Source organism: Corylus avellana, chromosome 1, assembly GCF_965113065.1.
Source record: "Corylus avellana chromosome 1, dhCorAvel1.hap1.2, whole genome shotgun sequence".
NCBI lineage: Eukaryota > Viridiplantae > Streptophyta > Magnoliopsida > Fagales > Betulaceae > Corylus > Corylus avellana.
The window spans coordinates 44482090-44498804 of NC_142490.1; the positions used below are offsets into that span (position 1 = coordinate 44482090).

The 16715-nt window shown below is 31.6% G+C and overlaps 2 protein-coding genes across 2 annotated transcripts; both read right to left on the bottom strand.

Annotated features, from left to right (window-relative positions):
* Positions 1–1751: 1751 nt before the first annotated feature.
* Positions 1752–4268, bottom strand: LOC132171923 ((3S,6E)-nerolidol synthase 1-like). Its single transcript, XM_059583338.2, has 7 exons — positions 4050–4268; positions 3676–3943; positions 3194–3566; positions 2866–3084; positions 2618–2756; positions 2274–2522; positions 1752–2098 (listed from the first exon to the last, which is right to left on the bottom strand). The coding sequence occupies exons 1-7, from the start codon at positions 4236–4238 to the stop codon at positions 1808–1810; spliced, it is 1728 nt and encodes a 575-aa protein (XP_059439321.2). The 5' UTR covers positions 4239–4268; the 3' UTR covers positions 1752–1807.
* A 5718-nt stretch (positions 4269–9986) lies between these two features.
* Positions 9987–14456, bottom strand: LOC132172463 ((3S,6E)-nerolidol synthase 1-like). The gene is made up of 5 exons (XM_059583973.2): positions 14435–14456; positions 11470–11596; positions 11248–11386; positions 10865–11113; positions 9987–10309 (listed from the first exon to the last, which is right to left on the bottom strand). The coding sequence occupies exons 1-5, from the start codon at positions 14454–14456 to the stop codon at positions 10019–10021; spliced, it is 828 nt and encodes a 275-aa protein (XP_059439956.2). The 3' UTR covers positions 9987–10018.
* Between the last annotated feature and the right edge of the window lie 2259 nt (positions 14457–16715).

Genomic DNA, 16715 nt, shown 5'->3' on the forward strand with positions numbered 1-16715 from the left:
AATTTAAAGGGATACAATCTCATATTGAAAGTATGCAAGAAGTGTGAGGGGTTAATATAATATTATTGAGTCCAAACTTATAGGATTAAGCTTTGGGTTGTATGGAGTCTCGGTATACTATATTATGGCTCATCAGTCTTCCTAACAATTCGAAATAAAATGATCATGGAGGAGAGTTACACATCTTAAATTTTCTTCTAAAAAATTAATTTTCAAATGATGTGTCATAATCTCATGAGATTTATTATTTTGGGAAGTATGTCACAAACTTATGGAATGATAACACATCATTTAAAAACTAACTTTTAAGAAAAAAATTTAAAATGTGTAGCATTTCTGAAGATCATGATATATATATATATCACAAAAGATAAATCTATGAAAATTCATAAATATGTGCAAACATTGCCATATAATGGCTCCTCTTTCATTCCATGCTCCAACTTTTTAAAACTCGTTTTAAAAAAAAAATGATTTCTAAAATTGGTAAAATAGAAAGAAGAAATCCAATGAATCTAGTGGGGCGTAGGACAAATATTAAAATAATAATAATAAAAAAAAAATTTGTTATTATTATTTTTTTTGGTTAAGTTTTTATGAGTTAATATTTAGTTTTTAATGCCTCAAAACTTATTTTTGAATTTAAAACTAAAATTTAGAGGTGAAAGATTAATCATTTAGGAATGGTATCACTTAAAAAAAAAAATTTATAAATTTAATGCTAATACTTTGAATTTAAAATTTCTTTTAATATATTTTTTTTTCAATTTAAAAAAATACAAAACCAAATTTCTGACACATGAAGCAGCAGAGTATCTCTATTCCTGTTGGGGCAGATATGATAGTGAAGGAAGATGTGGTTAAGGTTTGTTCGTACTTTCATGTAGGAACCAATGGGCATCTTTAGCTTTGTCTACAGTTATGCACAAACTTTTAACGCAAAACACGGTTACACGTACGGATGGTCCCGATTGATCACGTGAAAGTCGGCTTCAGTCAGGTTAGAGGTCGTCAATTAGGCCCTGGCCCCTGTCCCACGTACGTCTGAGGAAAACGTTGATGACAAACGCCACCTCGTCAAACATGTATACGTTATAACTAACTTAGGGAATAAATTTTGTATAATTAATCTTAACGCTTGATTTTAATTTCCAATTAATTAGATCTTAAAATTTCAACTACGTATAATACGTATTAAATAATTTCAAAATCTTTACAATTTGAATCATTAATTAAAATTAGAGAAAATTATAGTTTACCCCTTCAAAGTTGACAGCGTTTTTCAATTCGAATATCAAAGTTTCAATTTTTAGAATCCACCCCCACAAAGTTTCAATTTTTTTCAATTCGACCAATATTATTCCAAAATTTCCATATTGCCCATGATTTTTTTTTAAATTTTTTTATTTTTATGAAAAAAAAAAATTGTGGGTGCAAAAATGGCCAGATGGGCAAAGAGCCACCCCGGATTTTTTTTTATAAAAAATAAAAAAATAAAAATTAGGGGCAATATGGGAAGTTTTGGATATAATTGGTCAAATTGTAAAAATTTGAAATTTTGGGGGGTTGAACTGCAAAAATTAAAACTTTGATGTTCGAATTGAAAAACGCTGTCAACTTTGGGGGAGTAAACTGTAATTTCCCTTAAAATTACAACATGTGATTCACAAACCTATGAATTCTTGTTATTTATTTTAGTTATCTTAAATTCACGACTAAGAATGTTGATTGCAATTGAGAAGATATATATAGGCTTCTTCTGAACACAAAGATTATTGAGTAATTTTACATGATATTAATTAGCTAATTACATAGTGAAACTTTCATAAAGCATGGATTTCATGTGCTCCTCGAGGCTTGGAAGGCAATGGTTGTTGTCATAACTATACAACAATGGAACCAATCTTGCAAGATTAAGAGAAGCCTTAGTGAATGTTGTTGGATATGGATTTGGAGAGAGGCACTCTTTGTTTAGCTGCTTCCACGCGTCTGAAATCATACCCACAACTTTCTCTCGTGACTCTTTAATAGAGCAGCCTTCGTTTTCTTGCATGTAGTAGTCTATATATGATCCGTCATGACCGTCTTGACTCTCATCCTTCAATTACACGTTTAAAATGTTAATTAAATTATTCAATGAGAAACATGTGCAAGAACTAGATAGATTAACTAGGTTGACTTCTGAATTGGTCTTTGAATAATCCAAAACTGTTTTGTTTGAGGGTTTAGTTAATCAACAGGATGTGATCGAACTTTATGTTTCCTATACTTACCATGGCACTTCCCAAGTCATCCCAAAGCCGAAGAATCGTGCCCGGGAAAGATATAATCCCCGGAATGTTATCAACAAGTTGTACAGTTTCCTTATTTAAACGGTGACCCAAAAGGAAGAAAATGTGAACTAGAACCACATGAACCCCTGAACTAACAACTGCGTTCGTCAAATACTCTTCCGACTTCGGCGACCGCCCTGTAGCAAACCATTTTGCCTCCACTAGAAAGACATTGAACAAAATCGCCCACTGCAACAAACAAAGTAGCTAGATTAATTTGATGTTGGAAATTAATTTGGATGAAATATATATATATATATATAAGCAAGAAATATTATATATACCGTTTTTCTTAGAGAGTCTATGGGGTTCCATCCATGCTTCCGATATATCTTGTAGCTAATTTCGTTGGTGATGTCGTAAAGAGCCTTGAAGCATATCTTCATGTACTCGGGGAGTTGCTCAAGAGCAGCAAAATCCCATCTGTGTGCAGCTTATTAATCAGTAGTTGATAGGGGAAGAGAAGAGAAAATTAACTCCAGTGATAGATATATATATATATATATATATATATATATATATATATGCTTACTTGTTGACAGCTTCTGTGAAGAGAGTGAGTTCCTCAAGCGATCCATAAACATCGAAAATGTCGTCTATTATGTAAATAAGAGAAATGGGTTTTGTTAGCTCAACCCTTTCGTCTGACATGTCTGGATCTGTAAGACAGGCCATGGAAACAGTGTACCATTTGAGTGGTTGGTCTCTGGCAAACTTTAGCTCCTCAGACAAACCAACATCTGTCCACCATCTATATATGACGACAAAAATTGACGTTAGAGGTGAGAACAAATTATCTTGGCAATGAAATATAGTTAAGTAATTAAAACAAGTGATCATTAATAATTAATTAAACTTACTTGGAAATTTGAACAATTTCCTTTTGGTGCATGGATTGGACCATATTGAAATCCATTTTTGCTAGCTGCTGTAAATCGTTTAACCATCCATTTCTGTCTTGGAAATTTCCAATAAAGTTTTTAACCATGAACCTCGCCAAGCTTTTGTGATAAGGATGCCTCAAAGTACTCCCAACAACTCTGACTTGGTTATCATCAAGTTGTCTCACCCGTGCATTCAGGAGCCGCTCGCTAAAGTTTCCAGCTTCTTCAAGTATGTCTTCACCTTCTATACCTAGCTGTGAAGCTTCATACAAAGCCATCAATCCGTCAATGTCTTCAGCCAGTTCTTTGTTAAACTTTCCCTCTTTGTCCTTAAAGTTGTTAAATATATCTGTTCCAAACCATATATAATTAATGGAGTTAATTAACATATAGATATAATCAATTCTAGTATAGAATAAGGTTTTAGAGGCAAAGAAAGGTTATTAATTAATACCGACCAGCAGGCACATGGTAGCCTTGTTGTCTCAAGAGTCGAAAGCGTAAAGCAACCTCATGAAGCTCATGGCCGCAGTCACCATGAGCGATGTATTTTAGATATTGGCTATGTAAAATTGCTTCAATCTCTTGTTGGAAGTAGTAATCAATTCCCAGGCGTTGAACAGCATTAATCATGTTTAAACTTTCAAATGGATCATCTTTTCGTACTTTCCTTAGTACATGCCCGCATTCTTCCATTTTCTGTTCATGTTGGAGGCTAAAACCGTCCTGCAGATGAGATCACCAATTAAGAGAGTGAGGTTTGGAAATTGGAATTGAGCACTTCAAGTTTTAGCGAGGTACGTAATTAATTAAGAAGCACAAAATTACTTACCCTACCACGTTGACGTTCTAAGGGAGTAGACCACAAAATAGCGTTATCTTGATGGGCAATGCTCCAATCTTTGTGAGCACTAGGCAAAGAGGTGAGGCTGAAGGGGTTTGAATTGGGAGTTTGTGGAATTCTTTTTGGAGCAATTGGAGGAATGGAGGAAGCAAAGAAAGCTTTAGTAGACAGTGCCATGGAGAATTAATGAGTAATCACAAGAGGAGAGATGTTTTGGTTTGTAATTTTGATGGTACGAGTAGCTTGTTGGCAACCTATTTATAGGATTCGAAAGATGCTTTTGGAAACGTTTTTAATCCTCTAAGACACATGTTTTTCGTTTTTCATCCTCGAATATCCTATATGTCTGAAAGTTGAAACTCTGCTATCTTTTTGTCTAGACTTTTTTGTCAGCTTCGTCTTCGGTCAAGTTAGTTTTTAGTTAAATCATACAAATTAAAGTAACCATCTTCCTACTTCCCTTTATCCGTCACATCCATTTTAACTAGTACTAGCGTGTGCTGCGTGTGGCGTGCCCCACCCGTCTACTTCCTTACCACCCATGTTTATTTTTACATTATTTTTTCATGTACATGATCTGTTTTGGCACTTCTATTTTTTTGGAAAATAAAAAAAATTTTGTGTATATTTTTTATTAGGAGGATAATTGAAATTGTACAAGATTTGTATTGAAAAATAAAGGGAAAACTAATTCACTGATGGTCCCTGAACTTCCATTTGTTTTGAAACTCTTCTTAAACTTCAAAATGTCTCAATTTAGTTTCCTGAACTTTTAATTGCTCTTAATTTGGACCCATCTGTCAGATTTAACTGTTAACGTTTAACGTTAAGCCTTAAAAAGACTAAAATACCCCTAATTTTCCTTTTTTTTTTAAAAAAAAATAATGCAAAAAAAAAAAAAAAAAAAAAAGACCATGCGAGTCTGCCATGACCCACGGTGGGTCTCCAGCAGACCCACGCGAGTCTCAGAGACCCAGCGTGGGTCTCTGGCCTGAGACCCACGCTGGGTCTCTGGCGCGCTGAGGCCCGCGCTGGGTCTCTGGCCAGTGAGTCAGTGACCCAGTGCTGGGGCCAGAGACCCACGCGAGTCACTGGCCAGAATTTTTATTTTTATTTCTTTTTTATTATTATTATTATTTTTAATTTGGAAGTAAGGGTAAATGTGAAATTTTTTTTAAAAGTCAGGGATATAAACGTCATTGTCTTACTTTTAACGTTTTAAATCCGACGAAGGGGTCCAAATTGAGAGCAATTGAAAATTCAGAAAACTAAATTGAGAGATTTCGAAGTTTAAGAGGGTATTTCAAAACGGATAGAAGTTCAGGGGTCTTCAGTGAAGTTTTTCAAAAAATAAATGAAAAAATGACAGTCTATTTAGAAGTTGGATAAAACCTGTAAAGCTAATTGTAAAAATTAAAAACCAAATACTAATTAACCTATATATATATATATATATATATATATATATATATATATATATATATATATATATTTCGGTACGTATAAGATTGTTCATTAATTTATTGGTAGCTAGGGAAGCAGTTCTGCTTAATTTGCAAAATTTGTCTTCTGTTTCTTTGGGCTTCTTAATTAACAGCCTCTTGTGTTTGATTCATTTGTTAATTAAAGCTCAATTACCGTTTAGTATTAAGTAAAGAAAGACTGTCAAAAGTTCTAGAAAACAAATTTTTTGCAAAGTAAAGTTTAATTCAATATGGTAAAATCACGTATAAGATGCGAATGAATGGTCAGAGAGACAGAGTTACATTCTACATTTCTATTCCAATCTAGTCCATGTCACTGGGTGGATCAATGTGGCGGTGTCCATTAATAGCCATTGGTTGATCGGTCATTGTTTTAAAAAATAAATAAATAAATAAATACTAATGGGCATTGCCAGCCACATCAACTCAATTAGATGAGAACGAGATAGAAATGTAATATTTAGCATTTCTTTTAATTTAAATTTTACTAAGAGAACTAGATAAAAATCATTTTATAAAAGCCCAGTTTTTTTTTTTTTTTTTTACATGTCCGCATAAGAGAAGGGGAGGGGGATTCGAACTAGTGACCTCCGCTTCATTAAGCATGGTCCCAGCCAATTGAACTACATCTTGGGGACATAAAAGCCTAAGATTAATGCTTAAAAAAGGTTGGGGAAAAAACATATTTAGCACTTAAAATTTTGCCTTTTTTTTTTAAAAAAAAGTTTAATCTCCTGTTCAAATTTTCAATAGGTCTTTTTATTATTTTACTGTCAAAATTAACAATTTTCTATGGTTACATGTGTCACATATAAGTCATATCAGTGCCTCCCTAATCAACACTAAAAATTAAAAAAAAAGGAAAAAATACACATATTTTCTAAAAATTAATTAACTCCCAATTTGTAATACCCTCTCTTGAACTAAAGATTGCATTAATGTACTCCAAACAACAAAAAAATTGTAATTTGCCCATTTTGTCAATGAGATTAAAATGCCCTTACAGTTTTTTTTTCAATAAATACGTACCTATGGAAATTTTGAAAAATAAAAAAAGCAGAGGATTTGATGAAGATATTGTTCAATTTTTAGTTAGTAGTTAGAAGCCGATATATTGCAAATTGAGTGTTAGTTTGAAGGATATATATATCACATCAATCACTTGTTACAGTATCGAACCAAAACCAAAATAAAATCGTTTATCAAACAAACCCAATGTCTGAAACAACAAATTAAAGAGATGCTAAAGATCACAGACAACCTATATATGCCTGATGTCGGACTATGGGACTAGGTTGGATCATATTCATGTAATCATGGGTAAAATTATATATACATCTCTTTAATTTGTTGTTTCAGACATTGGATTTGTTTGATAAACGATTTTGTTTTGATTTTGGTTCGATACTGTAGCAAAAAATGATTGATGTGAAAAAAAAGTAAAAATATATTTTTTTTAAAAAATGAAAAAAGTAAGAATGTTTGCTATGAAAAAATGAAAAAAATTTATTTTATAGTAATTTTTTTATTTGAATAATAATAAAAAATAATTTATGTGATATAAAAGTAAGAATATTAAAAAAATGAAAAAGTGAGATAAATAATGTAGTGCTAAAATTATGACTAAAATTATGACAAAACCGTTTACCAAACGAAGCCAATGTAGGGTAGCCGGCAATGGCATATATGCTAGGGTTTTTGTTTTTGCTTTTCTTGTTTTCACCAGCTTGTGGATGAGAGACGGAGAACGTGAGTGGTGCCTTATATACGACATATAATGTTTTAAACGTGACACACGTAGTTAAGGGAAAAAGCTGATTTAGTCCAAAAAAGTCAAAGACATTAGACCGACACCTTTTTAAAATCAAAAAAGTTCAGCGAATTTTTTTTTTTTTTTTTAACGGAAGAAATTAAGACGTGTGAACCAACCAACTCAGAAATATCGTTGTTGTGGAAAGAGAGATGCGTCATTCTCGTACTCGTTCATCACAGTGGCTGCCTTATTGGAATGCACAAGTAACATACTGGCAGTACTGCCGGCCACCACACAAATTACTGTGGCTACAGGTGAATGTATCTCCAATATCTCCAAATTGGTGGTTGTTGTACATAGAGTTTATTCAAGGACGACAACATTTTCTACCACACATTGCCTAATTCAGATTAGATGCCTTAATCTTATCTTAATTTTCATTTAATGCTATGCTATATACATGCATGTTTGACCCAATTTCTAGATACTTTTCTTTATCATATATCTTCATTTAATTTCAAATTTTGTTTCTTAAATTGTGATTCGATCTTTCTTAATCTGCATCGATCTCTTCATGAAAACCAAAACAATCAAAGATATATATATATATATATATATATATATATATATATATAATCTGACCTTATATACGATAATTAATTATTTGACCTTAAAACTGCCATACAAGTAGATGATATGACAGGAAAAACCAACCATTAAATTAACAATTGAGGCCTTTTTTTTTTTGGTGGGTATCGTTATTTTGTGTATTATACAATCATAGCATGTGAGGTTTATCTCAGGTTTTACGAAGGCTCATGAATTAGGTTGAAACTGAATATATATTACTTGCTTATTAGGAAAGAAATGATTAATATCAACATAATTGTGGTCCTTCTTACAAAATTTTCAAGCAACTCGAGTGCCATATCAATATTAATACAGTAGAACAAATGGATCGAATTTATCAATGACATGAGTGAATGTTAGAACATAATGTAGCACTTGCAAGAGCAATTCCTATATATCATTAATATACTTTTGACTAGGATGTAGATATTATCATATTAAGGCAACTAAATATGTCAAGTTTTATGCAACTAAATAAATTTATGTTTTTTTCTAAATTCAAAAATTCAAGTGCGTTTTTATATGGAACTATGACTATATCCACTAAAAAGAAAATTGTATTAAGATAGATTAGAAGTGGAAATTGCTGGAGAATTACAGAAAGAGTAATATTAGCAACATATTTGTTGTTTTTTCTCACAGAAATCCAATAACTTATATAGGGCACATATTCTCTATGTATCTTTCACTACTGGACACCTCCACAATGTACATGTGTGGCTAGTAGCTAGTCTCATCTTCTAATCCACAAATGGTGCATAAAGATCAAGAACTATTTGTCTTTTAAATAAATTCAATTTTTGCCGACAACAAATTATTACAAGCCTTCTACACGAACAATTTGACTTCATTAGGAACTTACATCTGCCAAATCTTCTTCCATAGATCATATGCAATAGGAAGCTCCAAAAAGGCTCTTAATTATGATGATTTAGAGTTTATACAAACTAGCTCATAACTCGCGCTATGCACGAGATTCTTCATTATAATTTAATTTTGAAGTTTCATTTAAATTTATAGGTTAAAAAAAAAAAAAAAAAATCATTTAAATAAAGAAAAAAATTAAAGTTATACATAAGTAAATTGCAATCACATATCTTTCCATGAAACTGATTAAATAAACTTTGTGCAACCACCAACTTCTATAGGAAAGGGTTTTGAAATGTTGTCGTTCCCGTGGAAGGAGCTAGAGACGTGCGTTTAGAGTAATGGAGACATACGTGATTTAGGGTGAGAGGGAGAGAGATAAACGCGAGATAATAAAAAGAACTGTCAAAATGCATTAATTAAGGAAAAATCGTGTTTTAATAAAGGGAGAGATCTTAATGCATTATGACACTTAATTTATTAAAAAAAAAATAGAAAAATGAAAAACCCTTTCAATATTTGCAGTTTGCATGGTTCAATTATTAAAAATTATGAGTAAAAAAATTTAAAATTTAAACAAAATATTGTCGGTGTGAAAAGGTTACCTCCTATTTGAATGTTTAGGCCAATAAATCATATTTTTGTTAATGTTAGTGAGTTGAAAAAGAGAAAGAGAGAGGTGGAGAGAGAGTCGATCGTGGAGAGAAAAAAGAAGAGAGAGGCTAATTTTGGATAGTGGAGAGAGAGGGACGTGGGATGAGAGTGAAAGACTTGTAAAGAGAAAAAAATTGTGCACGTCTTTTTTTTTTCTTTTTCTTTTTTATATGGAAACCACAGATTGGAAGCTGATGAATTTGAGTTGATGGCGGTTATGGCAAGGAAGCTTTGGCTCCGAAGAAACTCGAGGAATATCCAATGGGAGGGATTTAATTCATCCTTCTCAACGGGTCATACTTAACAGTTTAAATATAAATTATGGACAAATTATAGATTTATATAAATGTAACCATCAAAAAAACATATCTAATACATACATAATCTTAACACAGTAAGAGCTTGGGAATTGAAGATAAAGGCCTTTTCAGAACATCAAGCTGAAGGAGTAATTTTACTTCATGGCTGGCAGCTCATTGGCTTAGTTTCTAATACATCCAATAAAGGTGTTTACAATATAGAAATTAAGCAAAGGCTTGATATATATATATATATAATTTTTTTTTCCCTTAAAGTGAGACGCTTTCATAAAGCACGGATTTCAAATGCTCCTGGAAGCTTGGAAGGCAATGGTTGTCGTCATAATTATACAACAATGGAACCATTCTTGCAATATTAAGAGAAGCCCTAGTGAATGCTGCTGGAAATGGATTTGGAGAGAGGCACTCCTTGTTTAGCAGCTTCCACGCGGCTGCAATCATACTCACAACCTTCTCTCGTGCCTCTTTGATGGAGCAACCTTGGTGTTCCTTCACGTAGTAGTCTATGTATGATCCATCACGCCCTTCTTGACTCTCATCCTGTACTCACATCAACCATTTGGTGTAAAGAATTTTCAATTTCTCTTTGAAAATATTCTTAAACATATTTTGATTTCAGGAAATATTTCCTTGTGATTTCTGTAATAAATTTTTTTTTTTGGTCTAAAAATCTTGTCCGAGGTCCCCAACAATATTGTCGCAATGCCTCACAAGTCAACACAAGTTACCTGTACGTGGCAGGTACAGATAGGGCTGCAGCTGGCACCACAAAAATGTTGGCCAAATGACTAGAAATGGCCTGGATGTCACTTTAATGACCATTCCATTCATTTATATTCCTTGTACTTTATCTTTTTCTTTATCTTTTTTTTTTTTTTTTTTAATTTTATTTATGTGGTATCGTGTTTTTAGTTCTTCATATAATTGAACGGTCGAAATTAAAAGTACAGCAACAGAGATTCATAAAATATCACCTGATATTTTACTGGCCAAACAAAAAACCCAAACCAATAAAGGAGACGATATATGGCAAATTTTAGTTCTATTTTGGTGAATTTTTAAAACAGAAGAATATCTTAATAATTGGCAGCTTACCATGGCACTTCCCAAGTCATCCCAAAGCCGAAGAATTGTGGCCGGAGAAGAAATAATGCCCGGTAGGTTATCCACAAGATCTTCAGTTTCCTTGGTTACACGTTGGCCCAAAAGAAAGAAAGTGTGAACAAGTACGACATGAACCCCTGAACTAATAACTGCATTTTCCAAATACTCTTCTGACTTGGGTGAGTGCCCAGAAGCAAACCATTTAGCCTCTACTAGAAAGGCATTGCACAAACTCGCCCACTGCAGTTGCAACAATCATGGAGATGTGCGTCATATTTATAATTTTCATGAAGATATATATATGCTTTATTTTTATTGACAATAAATATTTTTCTTTTCAGATGGTATGATTAATTATTGACATATATATATACCGTCTTTCTTAGAGCGTCTATTGGGTTCCATCCATGCTTTTGATGTATCTTGTTACTAATTTCATTGGTGATGTCGTAAAGAGCCTTGAAGCATATCTTCATGTACTCGGGTAGTTGCTCAAGAGCAGCAAAATCCCATCTGTGTGCAATTTATTAATCAGTAATATTGGTTGATAGGGCAAGAGAAGAGAAAATTAATTCCTGTGATATATAGATGCATACTTGTTGACAGCTTCTGTGAAGAGAGTGAGTTCCTCAATCGTTCCATAAACATCGAAAATGTCGTCTATTATGTAGATAAGAGAAATGGGTTTTGTGAGCTCAATCCTTTCGTCTGACATGTCTGGATCTGTAAGACACAATAAAAATTATTATTGATTGCTGTGTTTGGCAATGGAATAGAAAAAGGGAGTGAAACGATAGTGTAGACTGACGACTCTTTGTGTAATTTTTTCTTAAGCATATTTTTCTTAATTTTAATTTCATTAATCCTTCATTCAAATCTTTTTTTATTAGACTATATATATATATATAATTTTACGTACATGATTTTTCTTAATCATATTTTAGCCCTTTGTAATTTTATCCCATTATTATGATTTTACGTACGGACGAAATATCTCATAGACTTTTATAAAATTTATAAAAATTTAAATTTGCCTTTAATTTAAAAATTATTAAAAAATAATAATAAAAAAAATTGTTGCGGGCAGAGACGGGTCCCAGAGGTAGGGGTGCAAAGGCGGTTACGGTTAGCGGTTAGTGGCAATAACCGCTAACCGTAACCGCCCTAGCGGTTAGTAAATTTCACTAACCGCAACCGCTAACCGCCTAGCGGTTAACGGTTAGCGGTTAGTGGCCGGTTAGCGGTTAGTGAAATAGATAACCGCCCGCTAACCGCTTTTTTAAAATTGGGCTTTTTTTTACCCTCATTTTTTTTTCTTGTATTTTTAATATCTTCTTGGGCCCAATTGCTATAAATATTTGAATTGTCATTGGATTATATGATTAAGTGTTGATCTTATAAACTTACAAACAAACAAAAATACTTCAATTGTAGTTATAAGTAACACATTGTTTAATCCAATGTCAATTACTTAATTTGATATTATATGAATCACATTGTCATTGTCATTGTACATGAATAATTGATTAAGTATTGGAATTGTAATTGGATCATATAGTTAAATATTTATCTTATACATTTATATTATTCAATATGCATATAATATAACTATATATATATATATATATATATATATATATATATATATATAATTCAAAATTGTTCAAAATTGTTAATTTTCTTTTTTTTTTTCTTTCAAAAAATGGTTAAATTTCTTTTTCTAAAAAATGTTCAAAAAATACATTAATACTTCAATTGTGATTATAAGTAACACATTGTTGAATCTAATGTCAATTACTTAATTTGATATTATATAATCATATAGTCTCATTAAATTATATCATATGATTCATATGATTAATTATTTAAATTCTTATCATATTTACTTATAATCTTTTTTCTTTGAATTGAACTTAATATCTAATGGTAAATGGTAATGTTCAAACTCCTAAATCCTAAATTCCTAAAGTATCTAATAATGCTTTAATTAAATTGTAGACTTGTAGTTATAAGTAACATATTGTTTAATTCAATTGAATCAATTGTGATTATCATTGTACATGAATCATATGATTAACTTGTAGACTTATGACTTATGAGTTATGTCATATTATATATATATTATTTATTATTATATAATCATATGATTTAATGATCAAGTCATCATGTGATATAATCATATCAATTATAGTGATAATATATAAATTACTAAAATTATAATGATAATACATTAATACTTAAATTATGTTTATAAGTAACACATTGGTCATTGTTTAATCCAATGTCAATTACTTAATTTGATATTATACGAATCATATCATCATTGTACATTAATAATATGATTCACTTGAAGTCTTGAATAAAGTATTTGAATTGTCATTGAATCATATGCTTAACTATTGATATTATACATTTATATTATTCATATACATATGTAGACTTATATAGACTTATAGGTTTATAACATACATTGAAAATAAGTCTCTAGATATTTAATTGTTGTATTAGTATGAATTAGTATACTTATGAGTTATGTCATATTATATATGTATAATTTGTTATTATATAATCAAATGATTTAATAATCAATTTCATGTGATATAATCATATAAATTATAGTGATAATATATTAATACTCAAATTGTGATTTAATTATTTTTTTAAAAAAATTGTGATTTAATGATCAAGTGATTATATGATATAATCATATAAATTATAGTGATAATATATTAATACTCAAATTGTGATTTAATTATTTTTAAAAAAAATTGTGATTTAATGATCAAGTGATTATGTTATATGTATAATTATAAAAATATATTATATAAAAAAGCGGTTAGCGGTTAGCGGTTACGGTTAGTAGACCCAATAACCGCTAACCGCTAACCGCTAGGCGGTTATGGCGGTTAGCGGTTAATGCGGTTAAACGGTTAGGCGGTTAGGCGGTTGGCGGTTATAGCGGTTAGCGGTTAGCGGGCGGTTAAAAACCGCCCGCCTTTGCACCCCTACCCAGAGGGGACCGGCATGGGCTACCGGCCTCACACCACCATTGCAAGATTCCTTTAAAAAGAACAAAAAAAAAAAAAAAAAGTTTCACTCTTAGATTGAGACGATTTGACACGTACGCAATATGTTTTAGACCATATATCATACGAACCGATATACATAGAAGGAAAAGACAACACAAATGTCTTATATATCTGAAAGAACAAGAAAATATCTGAAACGCAATATGTTTCAACAAATGTCTTTTACGTAAAATCATATATATATATATATATATATATATATATATATATATGATAAGTCTAATAAAAAAAGATTTGAATGAAGGATTAATGAAATTAAAATTAAGAAAAATATGATTAAGAAAAAATTACACAAAGAGTCTGAAACATACCAATCATCAACAAAGAGTCTGAAAATGTGGTCTGTGTCGATGATGGGTCTTTGTTGATGATTGGAAAATGTTAACACAGACCACATTTAGTATTCAATAATGTAATTTAGAAAATGTGGTCTGTGTTAACATTTTCCAATCATCAACAATTCAACACGGACCAATCATCAACATAGACCACATTTTCAGACTCTTTGTTGATGATTGGTATGTTTCAGACTCTTTGGTGGTCCAGGGCCAAACAAAAATTCTTTTGCCCAAGAATATAACGTAGGACAAATTTTTATGGAATCTTGCAATAGTGGTGGGAGGCCCTCTAGGACCATCCTAGCCCACGTAAGGTGTTGTACACATCATGAATCATAAAATATCAGAGATGAGGAGTACTGGACGAAGCTCCTGGCTAATTTTGGCATATAGAAGAGATTTCACATCATCACTTTATAGGCGGAAGGGTACCCCTCCAAAAAATCAGAGTCCTTGTTTAGAAGAAAATTTCTGAAGAAATGGTTTTCTGTTGTATTTGACAGAAAACCATTTCTTCAGATATATAAGACATTTGTGTTTTCTTTTCCTTCTATTAGTTCTATATTTATATATCGGTTCCTATGATTTATGGTCTAAAACATATTGCGTGTCAAATCGTCTCAATCTAATTAGGAGCGAAACAATTTTTTTTTTTTTTTTTTTTTTAAAGGAATCTTGCAATAGTGGTGTGAGGCCGGTAGCCCATGCCGGTCCCCTCTGGGACCCGTCTCTGCCCGCAACAATTTTTTTTATTATTTATTTTTAATGATTTTTAAATTAAAGGCAAATTTGTATTTTTATAAATTTTATAAAAGTCTAAGAGATATTTCATCTATACGTAAAATCATAATAGTGGGATGAAATTAAAAAGGGCTAAAATATGAGATACGTACTGACATTACGAATTTTGATAATTTGAGATTAATATTGTAAAACCCGTGACATTTGGGATGGGTAAGTGAAGTTCACTCAAATTTTTATAAACCGGTCATCTTGCTGTACGTCCATCAAAACGACTCAACTTGTTTCAAAAAATAAACAAAAAATCAAAACGACTCAACTTAGTTTACTTATTTAACCTGTACGTAGTTGATAATTGTTATCAATAAGTATAACAAATTAAAAAATAGATTTGAATAAAGGATTAGGGAAATTAAAATTATGAAAAATATAAAAACTCAAAATATGTCCCATAAAAATTGTACATAATCACAAAGACTAGTCGTCATCCATGCACGTACACTGTACTACTGTAGTCTCACTACAAAAAAATTATTATTTTCTGACGTAGTTATAGTATTCGATTTTTTGCCACGTCACTAATTACTGACGTGGCATAAAATGCCACGCCAGTAAATATTTTCCTGACGTAGAAAATTTGGCATGTCAGTAATTAGTGACGTGGCAATACCAACACGTCAATAAATTCTGACATGTTAGATATTGCCACGTCAATAAATTTTTTAGGATTTTAAAATCACTGATGACTTAATTTTCTGACGTGATAAACATTCTCACGTCAGACAATTTTCTGACATGGCAATGTTTACCACGTCAGAAAATTTCTGACGTGGCACTTCTCCCATGTAAGAAATTTTTTTGATGTGGTACTTTTACGTCAAAAACGTTTTTGATGTAGCAAACAGTAGCACGTCAGTAAATTTTGACGTGCTAAGCAATAATACGTCAGTAAAAAAAATTTACTAACTCTTATGTTTTAACCTTCAACACACGTTAGAAAAGCCACGTTAGAAAAGTTTTCTGACGAGTCAGACATCATGACACATTAAAAACCGCTAATCAAGAAAAAATAGTTATTTTGTAGTGTCTGTAAACATCATGAACCATGATAAAATATTAATTAACTACTTATATGGTCGATTATAAGTAGTTAATTAATATAGTATGTTTTTAAATTCTAAATGTTGTAGTTATATGGTTTTGGAAAGTGATAAACTCTTAGAAAATAATATCATACATTAATCTTTGAACTTAATGAAATCACATATAAGAAAATGGTTAAATACTCTTTTGGCTCTTAAGGTTTCAACACTTTATTTGTTCTCCCTTATGGTTTCATTTTTATTACATGAGGTACTTGCGGTTTTCATAAAGACCAAGATAGTACTTCCGTTAAAATTCCGTCCAAATCTTTTATGGAATACCATGTCAGCACCAATCAAATGTTGTTACGTACGTATCATATAATTATATAATTAATTTTTTTAAAAAAATTGGGGTGTTGGAGAAATCATAGTAGACGCACTGCAAGTCTTGGCCCTCAGTGATTCTGCTAGACGTACACCATGAGGAGCACATGGTCAGGGAAGACAACCCGATTGTCAACTCTCAGAGGCAGTGATTTCTTGCCGAAAGAATCAAGAATTGAACTGCTCGTCGACGAGGACAAAAGTG